General features: G+C 43.4%; 1 protein-coding gene across 1 annotated transcript in view; it reads left to right on the forward strand.

Annotated features, from left to right (window-relative positions):
- Positions 1-2,576: 2,576 nt before the first annotated feature.
- Positions 2,577-15,985, forward strand: part of ano6 (anoctamin 6) — a 29,273-nt gene continuing 15,864 nt past the window's right edge. Inside the window, exons 1-9 of the mRNA XM_061229223.1 lie at positions 2,577-2,848; positions 7,414-7,484; positions 7,863-7,991; positions 9,071-9,136; positions 10,116-10,394; positions 12,071-12,184; positions 13,181-13,296; positions 13,725-13,859; positions 14,892-14,997. Coding sequence (XP_061085207.1) covers positions 2,758-2,848; positions 7,414-7,484; positions 7,863-7,991; positions 9,071-9,136; positions 10,116-10,394; positions 12,071-12,184; positions 13,181-13,296; positions 13,725-13,859; positions 14,892-14,997 — 1,107 coding nt within the window. The 5' untranslated portion in view covers positions 2,577-2,757. The remainder of the gene's footprint in view (positions 2,849-7,413; positions 7,485-7,862; positions 7,992-9,070; positions 9,137-10,115; positions 10,395-12,070; positions 12,185-13,180; positions 13,297-13,724; positions 13,860-14,891; positions 14,998-15,985) is intronic.

The raw sequence follows: 15,985 nt of genomic DNA on the forward strand, positions 1-15,985 counted from the left end.
TTCAGCAAAAGAAATGGAATATGTACACATGGGCTGATATGCCATGTTAATATGTATATGTACATGTATAATACTGCATTTCATTTCAACTATTATGCTTTGTCCAAATTAATTTAATGCAGAATATAATGCTTATTTCCAAGCCTCCACAAGCAGGAGTAATGACTTAATATGCCATGTACAAATTTACATTTTATACACCATGTCATGCTCATCTCTAACACGGGCCGAGAACCCTTTCAGGTGTTCTGAGCTGCTCTGTGTTTGAGACCATTCTAAAAGCTGAACACTAATGCTGATGAAAAAATCACTGCTCTCAACTGAAACAACATACCAAAAAACCTACCCTTCAAAGGTACCCTCTCACCATCACTCACCCAATACTATCCCCCTCTCACCATCACTCACCCACGACCATCACCCTCTCACATAATTGTAAAACAAAAGCAAACGCATCTATACGGTATTCAGGAGGTTAGCCAATCGGTTTTATTGAAGTTGCCAATGTTTGACAAACAAAAAATAGGTCACTCGAAAGAACAAATGCCGCACATTTTAATAGCTCGTCACTTTCTTGTTACAAACAATAGTTTAACATTAATAATAATAAAGTAACAATAATTACCGTTTCGTTGTGTATCGCTCCACCAGCACTCCCGAACACAAACTTTTGATTTGACAGTTGCCTGTTTCCAAAGGTGTCATTCGTTTTTAACAATACAGCGTCTTTGTATCTTTGCTCTTGAAGTGATAATCTAAAAGTAATGATCGACACGGGTTGGAGGCGATGTCAATATATAACGCGGAACTCCAAGTAACGGCCACACCCCGTACACTGATGGTTAGAAAGAGAATTCCCATAGACTAACATGTTGGTGACTTCAAGCAGGATCATGTAGCCCGCGTTGACTGAACGTGTACCATGTCGTGCGTAGCCTTTTAAATGTAAATGTTAAAAGCAACAAGGCGTAGGGCGCAATAAACTTAATTACTTATTTTCCGTTCTAAATAGATGACAACTTTTGTGCAGTTACCTCTTTTATCCACTAGATGGGGCACACAGGTCGCTGAAATGGGGAAATATATATTTTCTTTAGGGGATGATTCTAAAGAAAAATATGTTTGATAAAATGTACCTAATCAAATGACAAATGTCTTAACACAGATGATTAAAAACAATGTAAAGTCTATATAGGCTAAATATGACATGAAATTAAGACACAAGGACTGGCTTGTACATAGCCAATTATGTGCTCACTAATTGTTTTAATAAATATGGTAATTGGAGGGTTTCGTTTTAAAAGACACATTTGTTGTTTCATGCCACCAGGAAATATTTTTCTGGTGTTTCGCCTTTGTGTTGTCATTAGGGACCGAAATGACCCTATTAACAGCAGTGAAATCCCTCAAAACTTTTCAACATGAAATTGTATTATCTCTCCTGGAGTGAATATTACCGTTTTTTTATCAAAGCAATACACCATCAAGATACAACGATTGTCTTTGTGAAGTTGTTTAACGCAATCCAGGCGCGCGTGCACTCTCTACCAGGAGGCGGGGCCGACGCAATCGGCTCCAGTAGACCGCTTGTCACAAAAACAAAAAAATCATTTTTCACCCTCCGGATGCCAGGGTGTTGTCGTCATACATCTGTGACGACAACAGAAGGCTTAAAAGCCCCTCCTACCTACTAACACTAGTATCTCTTAATCTTGTGTTGCAATAAACAAGCGAATTAAATATTTATTGTTACAAGAAAACACTTGACACAGTGACACAATATAATTCCCCCCCTCACTGTGAATATATTTGGAATAATAATTGTGTCACGTGTAAGCCCAATATTTACAAGATTAACAAAAAACGCCAATTTAGATGTTGTCACATGGATACTGTACATATGATAAATAGTAGGTATATACTGTTCATGTGCATGTATTTAATTCAACTTTAGTTTTGTAGCCTAAATTCGTAAAGGGTGTATGTGGTTTCAGTCGTATAGGCCATTACATTCACAGGAAAGATTGATTGTTGACCCTTTTCCGCATTTGCCAGTTGAATACGAAACGATTAAGTATTTGGATGGCAATACGAAAAATTGACTGCTTGTTTGTGAAGGAATTCACACATTACACTCAGACATTTATCCCAATAGATTGACGTTAGTGCAGACAGGTTTAGGCATTGAACAGAGCTGATTCACCCACTTAGTGTGAGGCAATATTACAATAAGGCCCAAGCTGTAACTTGTCATGTTTTAAACAACCATTTTGCTCTCATACTGGTCATTATTGTTCTTTTTTCGATGGAAACGAGATACAGAAAAGGTACTTTTTTGGTTTAAAAAAATAAAAAATAAAAATAACTTTTTGTATCATGAAAACGAGTCTGTTAGTTTTGGGCGCACCAAGAGAAAATTGTCCTCTCCGAAGCAACAAGAAAACACGCCTGCGAAAAAAACGTGTAAGCATTTTGCCATCCAGAAGTTGGTATCAAATTTCTCATCGTCAAAAGGCGGGCACTTCTGCAAGTATCCTGCGGCGGCGACCAACACCCTTCAACGACTTTCAGTTTCCTGTGTAATCTGTACTAACTAGGGGCAAGAATCAATATTCCCACTCTGCCATGGGAATCTCTGTGTTGTCCGGATTAAATTAATTGCGATTCATGTTAAAGCGTGCCTTCGGTTCTATGTTCCCCTTCCCAAAAAGACAATAAAAAAGTGCAAAGCAAAAAAAGAAGACGACTGGAAGAAAAATGAGTGACGATGAGAATGTACTTGAGATGGATTCGGGTCCTGATTCGGACCCAGAAGCAGAAACCGAACTAGAAATGACCGAAGAATTGGGTGAGTTTGGTTTTTGTTTTTGCTGCATTGATTCCATCTTCGGAATTCGTGATGCAACAGGGCGTTGGACCTCGAAAGAAACCTGGAAGTGCCGTGTCTTCGAAATCTGCAAACATATGGAGTCAAAACAACTGTCGTCGAACTTCAGATTTGTACATCTCCTTCCTCCACTCATTGTGTAATGATTCCGTAATAACAACCAGGCTATCAAGCAACTATAACGTTAGTGCTTTTGGGCTAGTTTCTTGATAACTTTCAAGGAAATCCACTAAGCTATCTGCTTCGAATGCGTTAAAACGGGTGGTATGTTTAATGTTGTTAACAGTAGTAACGTCAAAACAGGACACTAAGGTAAACGTTATTCAAAGTCAAAGTCCTTGCAGATGCTGCCAAGTTTCACTCGTCAAAACTGCACAGTTAATCTTTTTAAATAAATAAAGTACAGGCTTTTACTTTCTAAATGTAGCCTACGTCTACTCTCTTTACGTGATCAGTAGACAGCATGCCCACAGGATGCATTGAAAATGTAGGCTATGGCGGTAGCCTAAATTCACACTTTAACTTTGTGCTCAACACAAGTGGTAAACTGCATTTTATTTAAACACTGTCTAACATATCTTGAGTCACGCATTTACTTCCCATTCGTATTTTAGTCTTCATTGTATATGTCAGACGAAACGTCATTATGCGTAAAAACGCAAAACCGCGAGGTTTAGGCAGATCTCTGGCCGGATTACAAAACCCTTGGCTTGTCTCAGTTTAACTCTTAAAGCTGATAACAAACTGTTTTATACGTTCTCTCCCTCCTGTAAAATCCAGCTATGTCAGCTTGACAAGCTTGAAAATTGAGCTGGCCATAAACTGGTCATAAGCTGGTCTAGCTGGGTATGAGCTGGTCAACCTGCATGGCCAAGCTCGTCATAAAGCTGGTCTAGCTGGGTATGAGCTTGTCAACTGGCTTGTGCTGGTCGCTTGTCTGAGCTGGTTCAAAACATAGCTTGAGCTGGTGAAACCTTGTTGAGCTGGGAGCTGGTTCTGAACTGCCAGCTATGGATTTCCAGTAGGGCTGTCTTCACTATCAGAAAAGTATATTAACTTAAATTGCACAAATCCATAAGCACGTCTTGTGAGGTGCCTAACCAGTTCTCATTGTACATTGGTTTTAATGTTGACGCCTGCTTAAATTCGGCAGGCAGAGAGTCCCAAAGTAGGCCCCTGTCAGGATTCGGGACAGAGGAACCAATCGCAGACTTCGGGATAACGTGATAAGGCAGGCTTTAATGACAAAGGAGCAGATCCAAAACGTAGTCCAAAAACAGGCAATGGTCAAAATCCAAACGGACAGGGCAGGCAGAGCGTAATCAGGAAACGGGCAGAGTTAAAAAAACCAGGAAGTCCAAACAAGCGAAAGAACAAGTACAAATGTACAAAAGGCAAAACACAGAGTCCAAAAAACAGGCAGAGATCAGAACCAGAAAATCCAAAAGCAGAACAGTGCAGAGCAGAACTAAACAGATAATAACAGGGCACAGATACGGGGAAGCTTATATAATTCTTATATAATTGTTTTCAAGATGGCACAATAAGCACCATAAGAACATGGGAATTGTATAATTAATTCCATAGCAAAGCTAATTCTGGCATAACATGCTTTAAGGTAAATAATCAATTTTTAGATGAAGTTCTAGGGATGTAAAGTGTTCAAGCCCCCAGGTCAAACCAATCTGCCTGAGAAAGAACTCCTGAACTAGATAAGGTGTTTGTACAGTCTGTACAGTATGAGCACATGCTCAATGGAAAGCCCTTTTTCTCCAAATTGTACCGCATCTAATCCAATTAGTGTTGCTCTCCTTAGCGGCCCAAAGAAGAGCAACACGCCTTCTTCATGCCGTCTCGTCTCATGCCCGTGACCGTGATTCCGAGGAGCCTGGGATGCTGTTGCATGCGGCGATCCGCTGACCCTACCAAGTCCCTCCCTCTGGAGCAGTGAGCCAATTATGCCGGTCCACGAGAGCCGGCCAAACTTGGCTTTTGGCAGGATCGGGAATCGAACCCCGGTCCTCGGTGTGTGACTGCAACAAACTGCAACCGCAAGTCCGCATCTTAGCCTGTTGTGCCACCACTCTCCGCTCGCTATGTTTCTGTTCCCAACTGGACAGCTCCTCCTGCCACCTGAATTCATATTTTTTGACAGTTATATTTTTATAGTAAGTGAAGAGTTGAATGAAATGGTCGTTGAACTCACTCTAGTTTAAATGAAGGACGGACGCTTAGACAAGATAATTGCTGCAAACCCTGGTGTAAAACCTAGCTTGCGCCGGTCAAACCATGAATCTCTTCTTATGAATCACTACCTTCATTTTTGTTGGATCGACGTAGGGCTGCACGATATGAGGAAAATATGTGATATGTGATAAAGTTGTTGAATATTGTGATGAGGATATTACTTGCGATAAATAAACAAATAAGTGTGCACAAAGTCTTTCTGCTTTAGGTACACTGCTAACATAGTCCCCAGACAATTAATAGCCTATGCCCACTGAATACAAATACATTATTCCCAACCTGCTTTTTGACCAAATTGCACACAAACAGCCAATCAATTAAACAGAACATCAATTTAAATGAATACTATTCATCGCGGTTCATTGCAAGTTTTTATGCATATTCATATTCTGTTGATATGAATATTCATATGTTCATATTCTCGATGATGACAAATATACCATATATCATGCAGTGCAGCCCTAGATTGATGTTAGCTTTTCTTCTACATACAAACGATTGAGTGCTGTGGTGTTCAGCCTAGGGCAGTGTGCCAATCTGAGATGTCCGTGAACATCCATTACAGAAAGCAAAGGGTTCTCCTGAGACAATATGAGTTTGATTAAGTGTGCGGTTAACTCCACTGGCCGGAAAAGCTCTTTAGTTGAGTGAGGTGGGCACAGATTTTGTGCTGTGTGAACGGTGCCTTGTCTCATTGCCTTTGTGAATTCTGACAGCAAACGAACAAAACATTTTGCTGATTAAATGTGTGCAGCACTTTGTGCACTGCTACAATACGGACATCATTTATTTTGCACAAATTAAAGGTTTTTGCTGTTCGTTCAAAGGAAAACGCAAAATAAACAGAAAAAGTACCTTTTTTCTGTATGAATGACTGTTGCTAATATCTGAACGTATACCAGGTTTAATTCAGCGTCTCTCTCTCACCTTGAGTGGGTTGGGGTTGTTGAATTTACACCCAGAGCGGAGTGCAAAAACCAAGGCCTGGGAAGTGGAGTTCATTGACGGGAGTTAGCGTGTGATGTCACCTCTCGAGAAGCAACAAGCAATAAATCCATTGGCTGAGCATCTTGCGTTTTATTTCAGCTGACAAATCGTATCGCTGATAGGGCAGAGGGGGAGGGGCCAGCCAGCAGAATGCTTGCATATGTGTGTGAGTGCACGTGTCTGTGCTTGGTGTGTGCTGCAGGTGTGTGCTGGATTATGTGTAATGCCAAGGTTAGTCAGGAACGACAGTCCATTGAATTACATTACATTACATTACATTAATGGCATTTCGCAGATGCGCTTATCCAGAGCGACTTACAGTTGATTAGACTAAACAGGAGACAATCCTCCCCTGGAGCAATGTCTATATTTTAACCTAATGCGATGAGCAGAACGGGGCCAATCAAGTGCTACAGTGGGAGCTGTCGAGCCCAGAGAGGAACACCGAGACGTTTTGAGGGCTTTGTGCGTCCCTAAGGAGTGTCGTCCATTTGGCGTGCCCTCAATGTGTAAACGAGGGGGGGCGCTGGTTGAGCGTTTCCTCTCCTGTGAGCGCGTTCAGGGCTTTTCCCAGCCGGTTGCTAAGAAACACTAAGAAACTGTTCCCAAACAGCATCTGACTTCAATAAGCTTCCCATCATGCTTTGCGGCCTCAGGGAAAAAGGGAGAAGTTTCCAAAGCAACGAGCGCAAGGAAATATTTTTGGCCTACCCACTGACACAAACACAACCGTGACACAGAGGCTCAAACGATGCTAACTAATACCCAGGGAGTCCCTGTAAACCGGTAATAAAAGGCCGATATTATATATTTTACTGGACAAAAGGACATTAGTGGTCGAGTCGGTAAAGGCCTGAATATCCAGGATGTGTCGGCAAATATTTCTTTCCACCTGGAACTATCTCTTTTTTTGTCCTGTTGTGTTGCGGGCTCTTGGTGCTTTGTGGGGCTGAATGTCTGTTCAGGACTGTAATGCTACTGTTATGAGTTCACAGCCTAAAGCAGTGGTCTCCAATCATGGTCCTGGGGAGCTGGTTTTTGTGGTAACGCCTGACTTGATTAATATTAACTAGTTAGAGCAGTTGATTACACCGTTAACTTGCCTCACCTGGTTAACTTGGGTCTCAATTGGGTGCTGATTTTAAGATGAAAACAAAAGCCAGCGCATCCTATGGCTCTCCAGGACCAGAAGTGGAAACCTCTGGCCTAAAGGTTGACACTCTAGATCTGATCCAATGGTCCAGACTCACTGGCTCTAGATCTAATCAAATGGTCCCTCTGTCTTTGTCTAGTCTATGCTCAGGAGTTTCTGCCAACCTATCAGGTGATAGAGGAGGGCGAGGCAGTCGCTCCTGTGGTAAAGGTGAGAATGAGATGCAATTTGATAATTGACTTAAGATCCACACCTCAGTAAGGGATACAATCACATTCACATTCAATGGGATTTCATGACAAATGACACTCATAAAATCAAGGATTTTAACATTACTAACACACTTTTCATGATGAATTCCTAAAAACACTGATAATGCACATTTGTTATTGGCACATACTAAATGCAGTGATACTGATACGTGCCCAAAGTGTTGATATAACAAAATGCCCTCCCTTCTTGTACCTGCTCAAGCATTTGAAAACTACTCCAGCTTAGGTTGTGCAGTTGTTTGAACGGTTCCGTCACTTTGGGCAAAGAGTGCGGTTGTAGGTGCCGGTTTTGAGAAATTTCTCATATTCGCCATAGGTGGAGTTCAACGGCCTGACCGATTCCCTGTTTTTTAATGACGGAAAGCGGAGGATCGACTTCGTGCTGGTGTATGAAGATGAGGACAAGAAGGACTTTGAGAAACGACACACGTTTCAGCGGCGGAAAGTAAGCCGGTTTCTAGCGACTTCCATAATTATGTCCTTATGTTATTAAGTCATTTTGACAGGCGCTCTCACGCCCAATCAGACTTTTCAGGGGTACGTACACCAACCCATTGGAGACCATTTAAACGGTCATGCCTTGGCACTAAACGGAATTGGGGTTTGGTGTTTAAAAAAGTGGACATCTGCATCTTCTCAGTTAGGCACTGTCTCAGTTTGTGTGTATACTCTGGTGTTAAATCCAGCTATGACCAGCTTGAAATGACCAACTAGCAGCCGTTTGAAAACATAGCTTGAGCTGGCCAAACCGTGTTGAGCTGGGAGCTGGTCTGAACTGGTCAACCAGCTACCAGCTGTTTCCAAACCTAGCTTGAGCTGTTTTTGTTTTCAGCAGGGTACATTTGTCATTTTTAATCCTCCTATTATGTTTGGGGTCATTCAGTGTTTGATGTCTCTTAAAAACCAGTTAAGCTTTTTTATATTCATATAGATTTTTGTCATTTTCTCATTTGGTGGGATTAAGTAGTAAAAATGCAATAGACATAAAGCTGTGCAAAGTCCTGTACCAACTTGGCATACAAATGTGTTGTTCTGACCCTCTGTAACTGTATAAAATGTAAGAAAATATAGAACCATTTAAATTTACTTTCTCTGATTTCTTTGTGAATGATTCTGGTGGCACTTTCCCATACAGGTGCCAAGCTTTCACTTACTGTGGGATGTTTACATTACATTACATTATTGAAATTTGGCAGACGCTCTTATCCAGAGCAACGTACAGTTGATTAGACTAAGCAGGAGACAATCCTCCCCTGGAGCAATGCAGGGTTAAGGGCCTTGCTCAAGGGCCCAACGGCTGTGCAGATCTTATTGTGGCTACACCGGGATTAGAACCACTGACTTTGCATGTCCCAGTCATTTACCTTAACCACTACACCACAGGCTGCCCCTGTTTCTCACAGATTTTTCATATTTATGGATAAAAGGGGGACAATAATAAGGTGACACTCTATGTGTCACAAACACAAAAATATTGTAATAACTGAATTGCGATCTGAAGCCAGGTTGTGCTCTTCTCCACAGAGACGGAGGGAGTACTTCGAAGCCAGTCTGGTAAAGATGGGGATGGAGCTGGAAGCGGCAGCCTCAGTAAGGATAAACTGAGCTCTGGTTCTGCCAGGGAGCCGAGACGACAGTTTTACAGGGGAATCCGCTTCTCATCCTGGTTGACGCTGTGCCCTGACCTGCCCTGAAGACTTACTTCCCTGTGCTTAGCCCTGGGTTGCAAGGTCACTCATCCTGTTCACCATTTCGGGCCCAAGTGACGTATTCCGTCCCTGATTTGTCCACATAGTATCTCTGCATCGTCCAAATTAAACGTTATAACAGGTTGCAACTACATTTTCCAGTGGGGAAATTTTTTTTTGGTTTGTTTTGACCGCAATTGTACCCATTGACTTTACATTGAAAACGCGTCGGAATGACCTATACCAGAGCCAACCGCAGTGGCGCTAGTGAGCACCGTCTCTCAGCATCACCGGGAAATGAGCTTCAAAGACGAAGCCACTTGGTGCGGGCACACACAACTCAGGCGTTCCAAATGGCAAGAAAATAGACCGAGATGCGCGATAGCTCGAAACAGCAGTCCAACTTAGAACTTAACTTGGAAAAGTGTTCTGTGTAAAGATTTTGATCAGAATCTGTTATTTCCTGTAGGTTGTGTACCGGTGATCAAACTGCACTCGCAGGTACAGATTGTGCACTGACGGACCTGGAGTCGTGATTAGTACGGTATCTCGTATATGTTCAGTTGTGATTCATCTCTAGCACCTCCTGTGGACTGCGTCGTGATTGGTATCGCTTGTCTTCTCTGTGGTTTCCTTTTGGTTGTGGAATGGCGAGTCTCTGGTCTCTTGTAGGTTGAGTAGCTGTGTGGCTTCTGTCTCCGGTAGGTTGTTCTGGGGTGGGTCTCTGGTATCCGCTGTAGGTAATGAGCAGTGATGACTGACTCCTCTGGTCTCTCGTAGGTTGAGTAGCTGTGTGGCTTCTGTCTCCGCTAGGTTGTTCTGGGGTGGGTCTCTGGTATCAGCTGTAGGTAACGAGTGGTGACTCCTCTGGCCTCTTGTAGGTTGTGGACGAGAAGGTGCTGTTTGTGAAGGTGCACATGCCATGGGACGTGCTGTGTACCTACGCCGAGGTTCTGCACATCAAGCTACCCATCCAGCCCAACGACCTGACCTCCAAATCCTCACCTTTCAACTGGTTCACCAAGCACTTCTACCCCAGCCAGGACCTGATCAAGGAGGAAGTGGACTACTTCACCGCCCCCTTCGCTAAAGACCGCCTGGAGTACTTTTACATCAAGGACCAGGACCAGTTCTTCACTCCAGCTATGAGGAGCAGGATGGTGAGTCAATTTGTCTGGAATGTTCTGAATGGCTGTAATCTCAGTCTGGCTGCTGTTCGGCTGTCTGAAACCTCAGCCTCTCTGCTCTAAAGCGGTCTAGTCTCGGACTGTCTGCTCTAAAGTGGTCTGTAATCTCAGTCTGGCTGCTGTTCAGCTGTCTGTAATCTCAATCTCTGCTCTAAAGCGGTCTGTAATCTCAGCCTCTTGCTCTAAAGTGGTCTGTAATCTCAGGCTCTCTGCTCTAAAGCGGTCTGTAATCTCAGCCTCTCTGCTCTAAAGCGGTCTGTAATCTTAGACTGTCTACTCTAAAGCGGTCTGTAATCTCAGTCTCTGCTCTAAAGCGGTCTGTAATCTCAGACTGTCTGCTCTAAAGCGGTCTGTAATCTCAGACTGTCTGCACTAAAGTGGTCTGTAATCTCAGCCTCTTTGCTCTAAAGCGATCTGTAATCTCAGGCTCTCTGCTCTAAAGCGGTCTGTAATCTCAGCCTCTGCTCTAAAGCAGTCTCTAATCTCAGTCTCTGCTCTAAAGCGGTCTGTAATCTCAGTCTCTGCTCTAAAGCAGTCTGTAATCTTAGACTGTCTGCTCTAAAGCGGTCTGTAATCTTAGACTGTCTGCTCTAAAGCGGTCTGTAATCTCAGTCTCTCTGCTCTAAAGCGATCTGTAATCTTAGACTGTTTGCTCTAAAGCGGTCTGTAATCTTAGACTGTCTGCTCTAAAGCGGTCTGTAATCTCAGGCTCTGCTCTAAAGCGGTCTGTAATCTTAGCCTCTCTGCTCTAAAGCGGTCTGTTATCTCAGACTGTCTGCTCTAAAGCGGTCTGTAATCTTAGCCTCTCTGCTCTAAAGCGGTCTGTTATCTTAGACTGTCTGCTCTAAAGCGGTCTGTAATCTCAGGCTCTGCTCTAAAGCGGTCTGTAATCTTAGACTGTCTGCTCTAAAGCGGTCTGTAATATTAGACTGTCTGCTCCAAAGCGGTCTGTAATCTCAGCCTCTCTACTCTAAAGCGGTCTGTAATCTCAGACTGTCTGCTGTGAATCAGACTGTTTGCTCTGAAGCTGTAGTCTCTGCTGTAAATCTGTGTGTAAACGCTGTGTGAGTCTGTCAGTAAACTCTGCCACAGTTGTTGCAGCAATGCCCAGAGACTTCATTGCTTTTCAATTTCAAAGTTTATGCTGTATTGGGGCCATTTGCCGCTTCAAGTTAGTTAATAGTTTCAATTGTTGCAATTGACAAAAGATAGTTAATCATACTATTTTTTTTTTCATCAAGCAAACCAAACACTGATTATTTCAACCCTCCACTAAGTGAAGTTCGCAAACTGCCACTTCTTTCCCTGTTCCCTGAACATAGTACGGTTGAATTTTTAATACTACGCAGGTATTCTCTACAAACTGTATGCAAACACAGACACCAGGTTTACATACACTTTATTTGTATATTAACACAGCCCAAGAACTGTCTATTGGGGTTGGAGGTGAAGTTGAATACACACCAGGCCATTCATCTCAGAGAACTTTCCGGGGTGTGGATACTCACGCTTTCCCTGTGTTTGGGCAGTCAGTCTTTTAACACCTGGGAAGTGTCTGGATACGGTCGGCATGAGTGTGTTTGCATTTGTACAGTAGTGTTTGTTTGAGCAAGCGCTCTCGGCGATAACATACAGTTTGTCCCTGCCAGGCTTACTACATCCTCAGCCGAGCCCCTTACGAGGTGAGGCGCCACGTGAAGAAATTCGGCATCAGCAAACTGCTGGACGGTGGAGTTTACAAGGCGGCCTACCCTCTGCATGACGTGAGTCTCTCCTGAAGGTTTAAACTGAGCATGCTCACAAAGGCTGCTGATGACATCACTGAGCATGGTCACACCATAGACCAGGGGTGTCCTAGAGGGCCGCCGTGTCTGCTGGTGTTTCAGCACAAGAGATACATTTCAAAGTCTTTCATTGGCTAAAGAGTCCACACGCCTTGTTCTGAAGTCCTTAATTGGCCGCTGATTGAAAGGAAACCACAAATGCCAGCAGACACTGCGGCCCTCCAGGACTGGAGTTTGACACCGCTGCCATAGACTGTAGTGGGCCCTGTTATGTCACCCACTGACTATCCATGGACTACATTGGCGACAGGAGGTACACACAGTCGTCTGGCAGTCAGAGGGTTGCCGGTTCGATCCCTCTGTTGTAGTGTCCCTGAGCAAGACGCCTGACGCCTAATTGCTCCTGAGCTGGTTGATGCCTTGCAGCCAATCGCCGTCGGTGTGTGTGAGTGAACGTGTGAATCAGAATTGTACAGCACTTTGGATAAAGGTGCTATAAAAATGCCAACCATTTACCATTTACCCAAACCCAAACCCAAATTTTTAAATAAATTGTTTAGGTTTTGTGTCAGGTTCTGTGTCTTTCGGTTATTCTGTTCCCTACCCCGGTTCTAGCTTCCCCGTAACAGTGCCCTGTTATTATTTGTTTAGTTCTGCTCCGCTCTGTTTTGCTTTTGAATTTTATGATTTTGATCTCTGCCTGGTTTTTGGACTCTGTTTTGGTTTTTGTACTTGTACCTTTGCTTGTTTGGACTTCCTGGTTTTTGAACTCTGCCTGTTTCCTGACTGTTGCTTATTTACATGCACCTGTCTGTTTGGATTGCGACCATTGCCTGTTTTTTGATTACGTTTTGGGTCTGCCCTTTGCCATTAATACCTGCCGTATTCATGTTATCCTTGAGTCTGTGATTGGTTCCTCTGTCCCGAACCCTGACAGATTTGTTACTGAAACGATACCTTGTGTGTTATTAACAGTGCAGATTCAATGTGAAGTCTATGGATGAAGACTGTCCGAATGAGAGATACCTCCTTTATAAGGAGTGGGCTCACCCCAAAAGCTTCTATAAAATGCAGCCGTTGGACCTGATCAGGTAACATTCAAAGCTCTCCACTCCTGTTATGTTTAACTCAATGAATCTTGGTGACTTGACAGCTGTCAGTTTTTCCCATGTTTAATGGTGTCAAGGGCGGCCTGTAGCGTAGTGGTGAAGGTACATGACTGGGACCCGTAAGGTCGGTGGTTTGATCCCGGCAGCTGTTGGGCCCTTGAGCAAGGCCCTTAACCCTGCATTGCTCCAGGGGAGGATTGTTTCCTGCTTAGTCTAATCAACTGTAAGTCGCTTTGGATAAAAGCATCAGCGAAATGACATGTTATGTAATGGTGACTTTCCTCACTTTTGCAAGTTAAAGATATTCCCTGAGACTTTACATACAGACATAGCACTATTTCAGAAAAGACATGTAAATAAATCCGCAAATGCGTAAAGATAATGAACAGGAGGTTTCTTGTCTGGCGCAGGAATTACTATGGAGAGAAGATTGGTATTTACTTTGCCTGGCTGGGCTTCTACACTGGGATGTTGGCGTTCGCTGCGGTGGTGGGGCTGGGCTGCTTCATCTACGGATACAAGACCCAGGACACCAGCACGTGGAGGTACAGGAGAGAACAGGGATAGTGTACCCTTCTGTAAGAGGTACAGGACCAGGGAAAGATACAGGGGGATATGTACCCTTCTGTAAGAGGTAGAGGTGAGGACAGAGATAAAGGGGGATAATGTACCCTTCTGTAAGAGGTACAGGAGAGGGCAGATACAGGGGGATATTTACACCTTCTGTTTGCAAGAAACAGTTCCCCAAACCTTTTTGTTAATGTGCAGCAAAATGTAACAGCTTTACTAATCCGGGCTTTTCCAAGTGAAACGTAATCTGTACAAGAAAGACAGCTTTCAGTCAGCTTTCAGAAGTGCACACAGCCAAGAGACATTCAAATTACAGTGCACTCCCAGAATTGAAAACAGGTTCTGTAGCATACAGGTTCTGAGCTCAAAGATACATATCTCGCTCAAATGAGTCTGTTGATGGAGAAGGCAAAGCAGTTACACTGCGTTCCAAAACTGGTAACACTAAAAATGGCAACTTGTCCAAGCCGGTTGTCTTCAGTATAATGAACCACTTTCTGAATCGTCGTTGTGCCACTGGGTAGCAAAGCTAATTTGTCGGTTTCAGTGGCAACCTGGCCTCTTATTCACGTCACAGGCCATAATGATGCTTTCACATTGAGGGAGCCCTGCTGACACCGCAAGCTAGGTTTACCAGTTCATACCAGCTCCCAGTTCGACATGGTTTAACTGGTTGACCTGTTCAGGCCAGCTCCCAGCTTGACATGTTTTAACCAGCTCAACTCAAGGTATGTTTTGAAATGGCTGGTTGACCGGCAACCAGCTCAGACAAGCTTACCAACACTAGCTAGTTGACCAGCTCATACCCAGCTAGACCAGCCTTCTGACCAGCTTGGCCATGCTGGTTGACCAGCTCATACCCAGCTAGACCAGCTTTATGATCAGCTTCACCAGCTCAATTTTCAAGCTGGCATAGCTGGATTTTATGGCAGGGCAGCACTTCTGAAGCCTTGCTGGCGATCGGCTGTGCCTGGCTCACCGTAGTGAAGGTGTGTTTCCGTCTGAAGCAAAGAGGTGTGTGATCCGCGCATCGGAGGGAGCATCGTGATGTGTCCCCAGTGCGACCGCGAGTGCACCTACTGGCGCCTGAACAGCACCTGCGAATCCTCCAAAGTAAGGGCGCACGCTTATGAAGAGTCTATTCCAGCTTATTACCATTCATTCAAGGGTATTAGGAATCTATTCCAGCTTATTACCATTCATTCAAGGGTATTAGGAATCTATTCCAGCTTATTACCATTCATTCAAGGGTATTAGGAGTCTATTCCAGCTTATTACCATTTATTAAATGGTATTAGGAGTCTATTCCAGCTTATTACCATTCGTTAAAAGGTATTGCGAGTGTATTCCAGTTTATTAGCATTCATTAAAGGGTATTACAAGTGTATTCCAGTTTATTAGCATTCATTAAAGGATATTACGAGTCTTCTAGTTTATTACCATTGATTAAAGGATATTAAGAGTCTATTAAAGCTTATTTTGTTTTTGTTCAAGCATATTAAAGTTTATTAAGGTTATTGGGCATTTATTATCAATGCATTAACACTTGAGTTAGGGCAGGGATGTCAGACTGCAGTACTGGAGGAGGCTTTCAGTGTGTTTCACATTAATTTAAGTCTTTGATTGGCTAAGGAGTCCACACACCTTGTTCTCAAGACATGAATTGGTTGCTGATTGAAAGGAAATCAGACACTGTGGCCCTCCAGGACTGGAGTTTGACATCCCTTAGTTGGAGTTTCTTGTGCATTTATAAAAGATCAGGTTAAGCATTCAGTAATGCTATCTTCAATACTCAGAATTTCATGTTCTGAATTGACTGAAATATTTGAATTTGTTTACTAGAGATTACACAAAGGATTATTGTATGCGGCCTGTAGCATAGTGGTTAAGGTAAATGACTGGGATCCGCAAGGTTGGTGGTTCTAATCCCAGTGTAGCCACAATAAGATCCGCACAGTCATTGGGCCCTTGAGCAAGGCCCTTAACCCTACATTGCTCCAGGGGAGGATTGTCTCCTGCTTAGTCTAATCAACTGTATGTCGCTCTGGATAAGAACGTCTGCGAAATGGCAATAATATAAAGTATGCAGCAAGGACTGAAC

This window comes from Conger conger, chromosome 19, assembly GCF_963514075.1.
Source record: "Conger conger chromosome 19, fConCon1.1, whole genome shotgun sequence".
In the NCBI taxonomy this organism is placed as follows: Eukaryota; Metazoa; Chordata; class Actinopteri; order Anguilliformes; family Congridae; genus Conger; species Conger conger.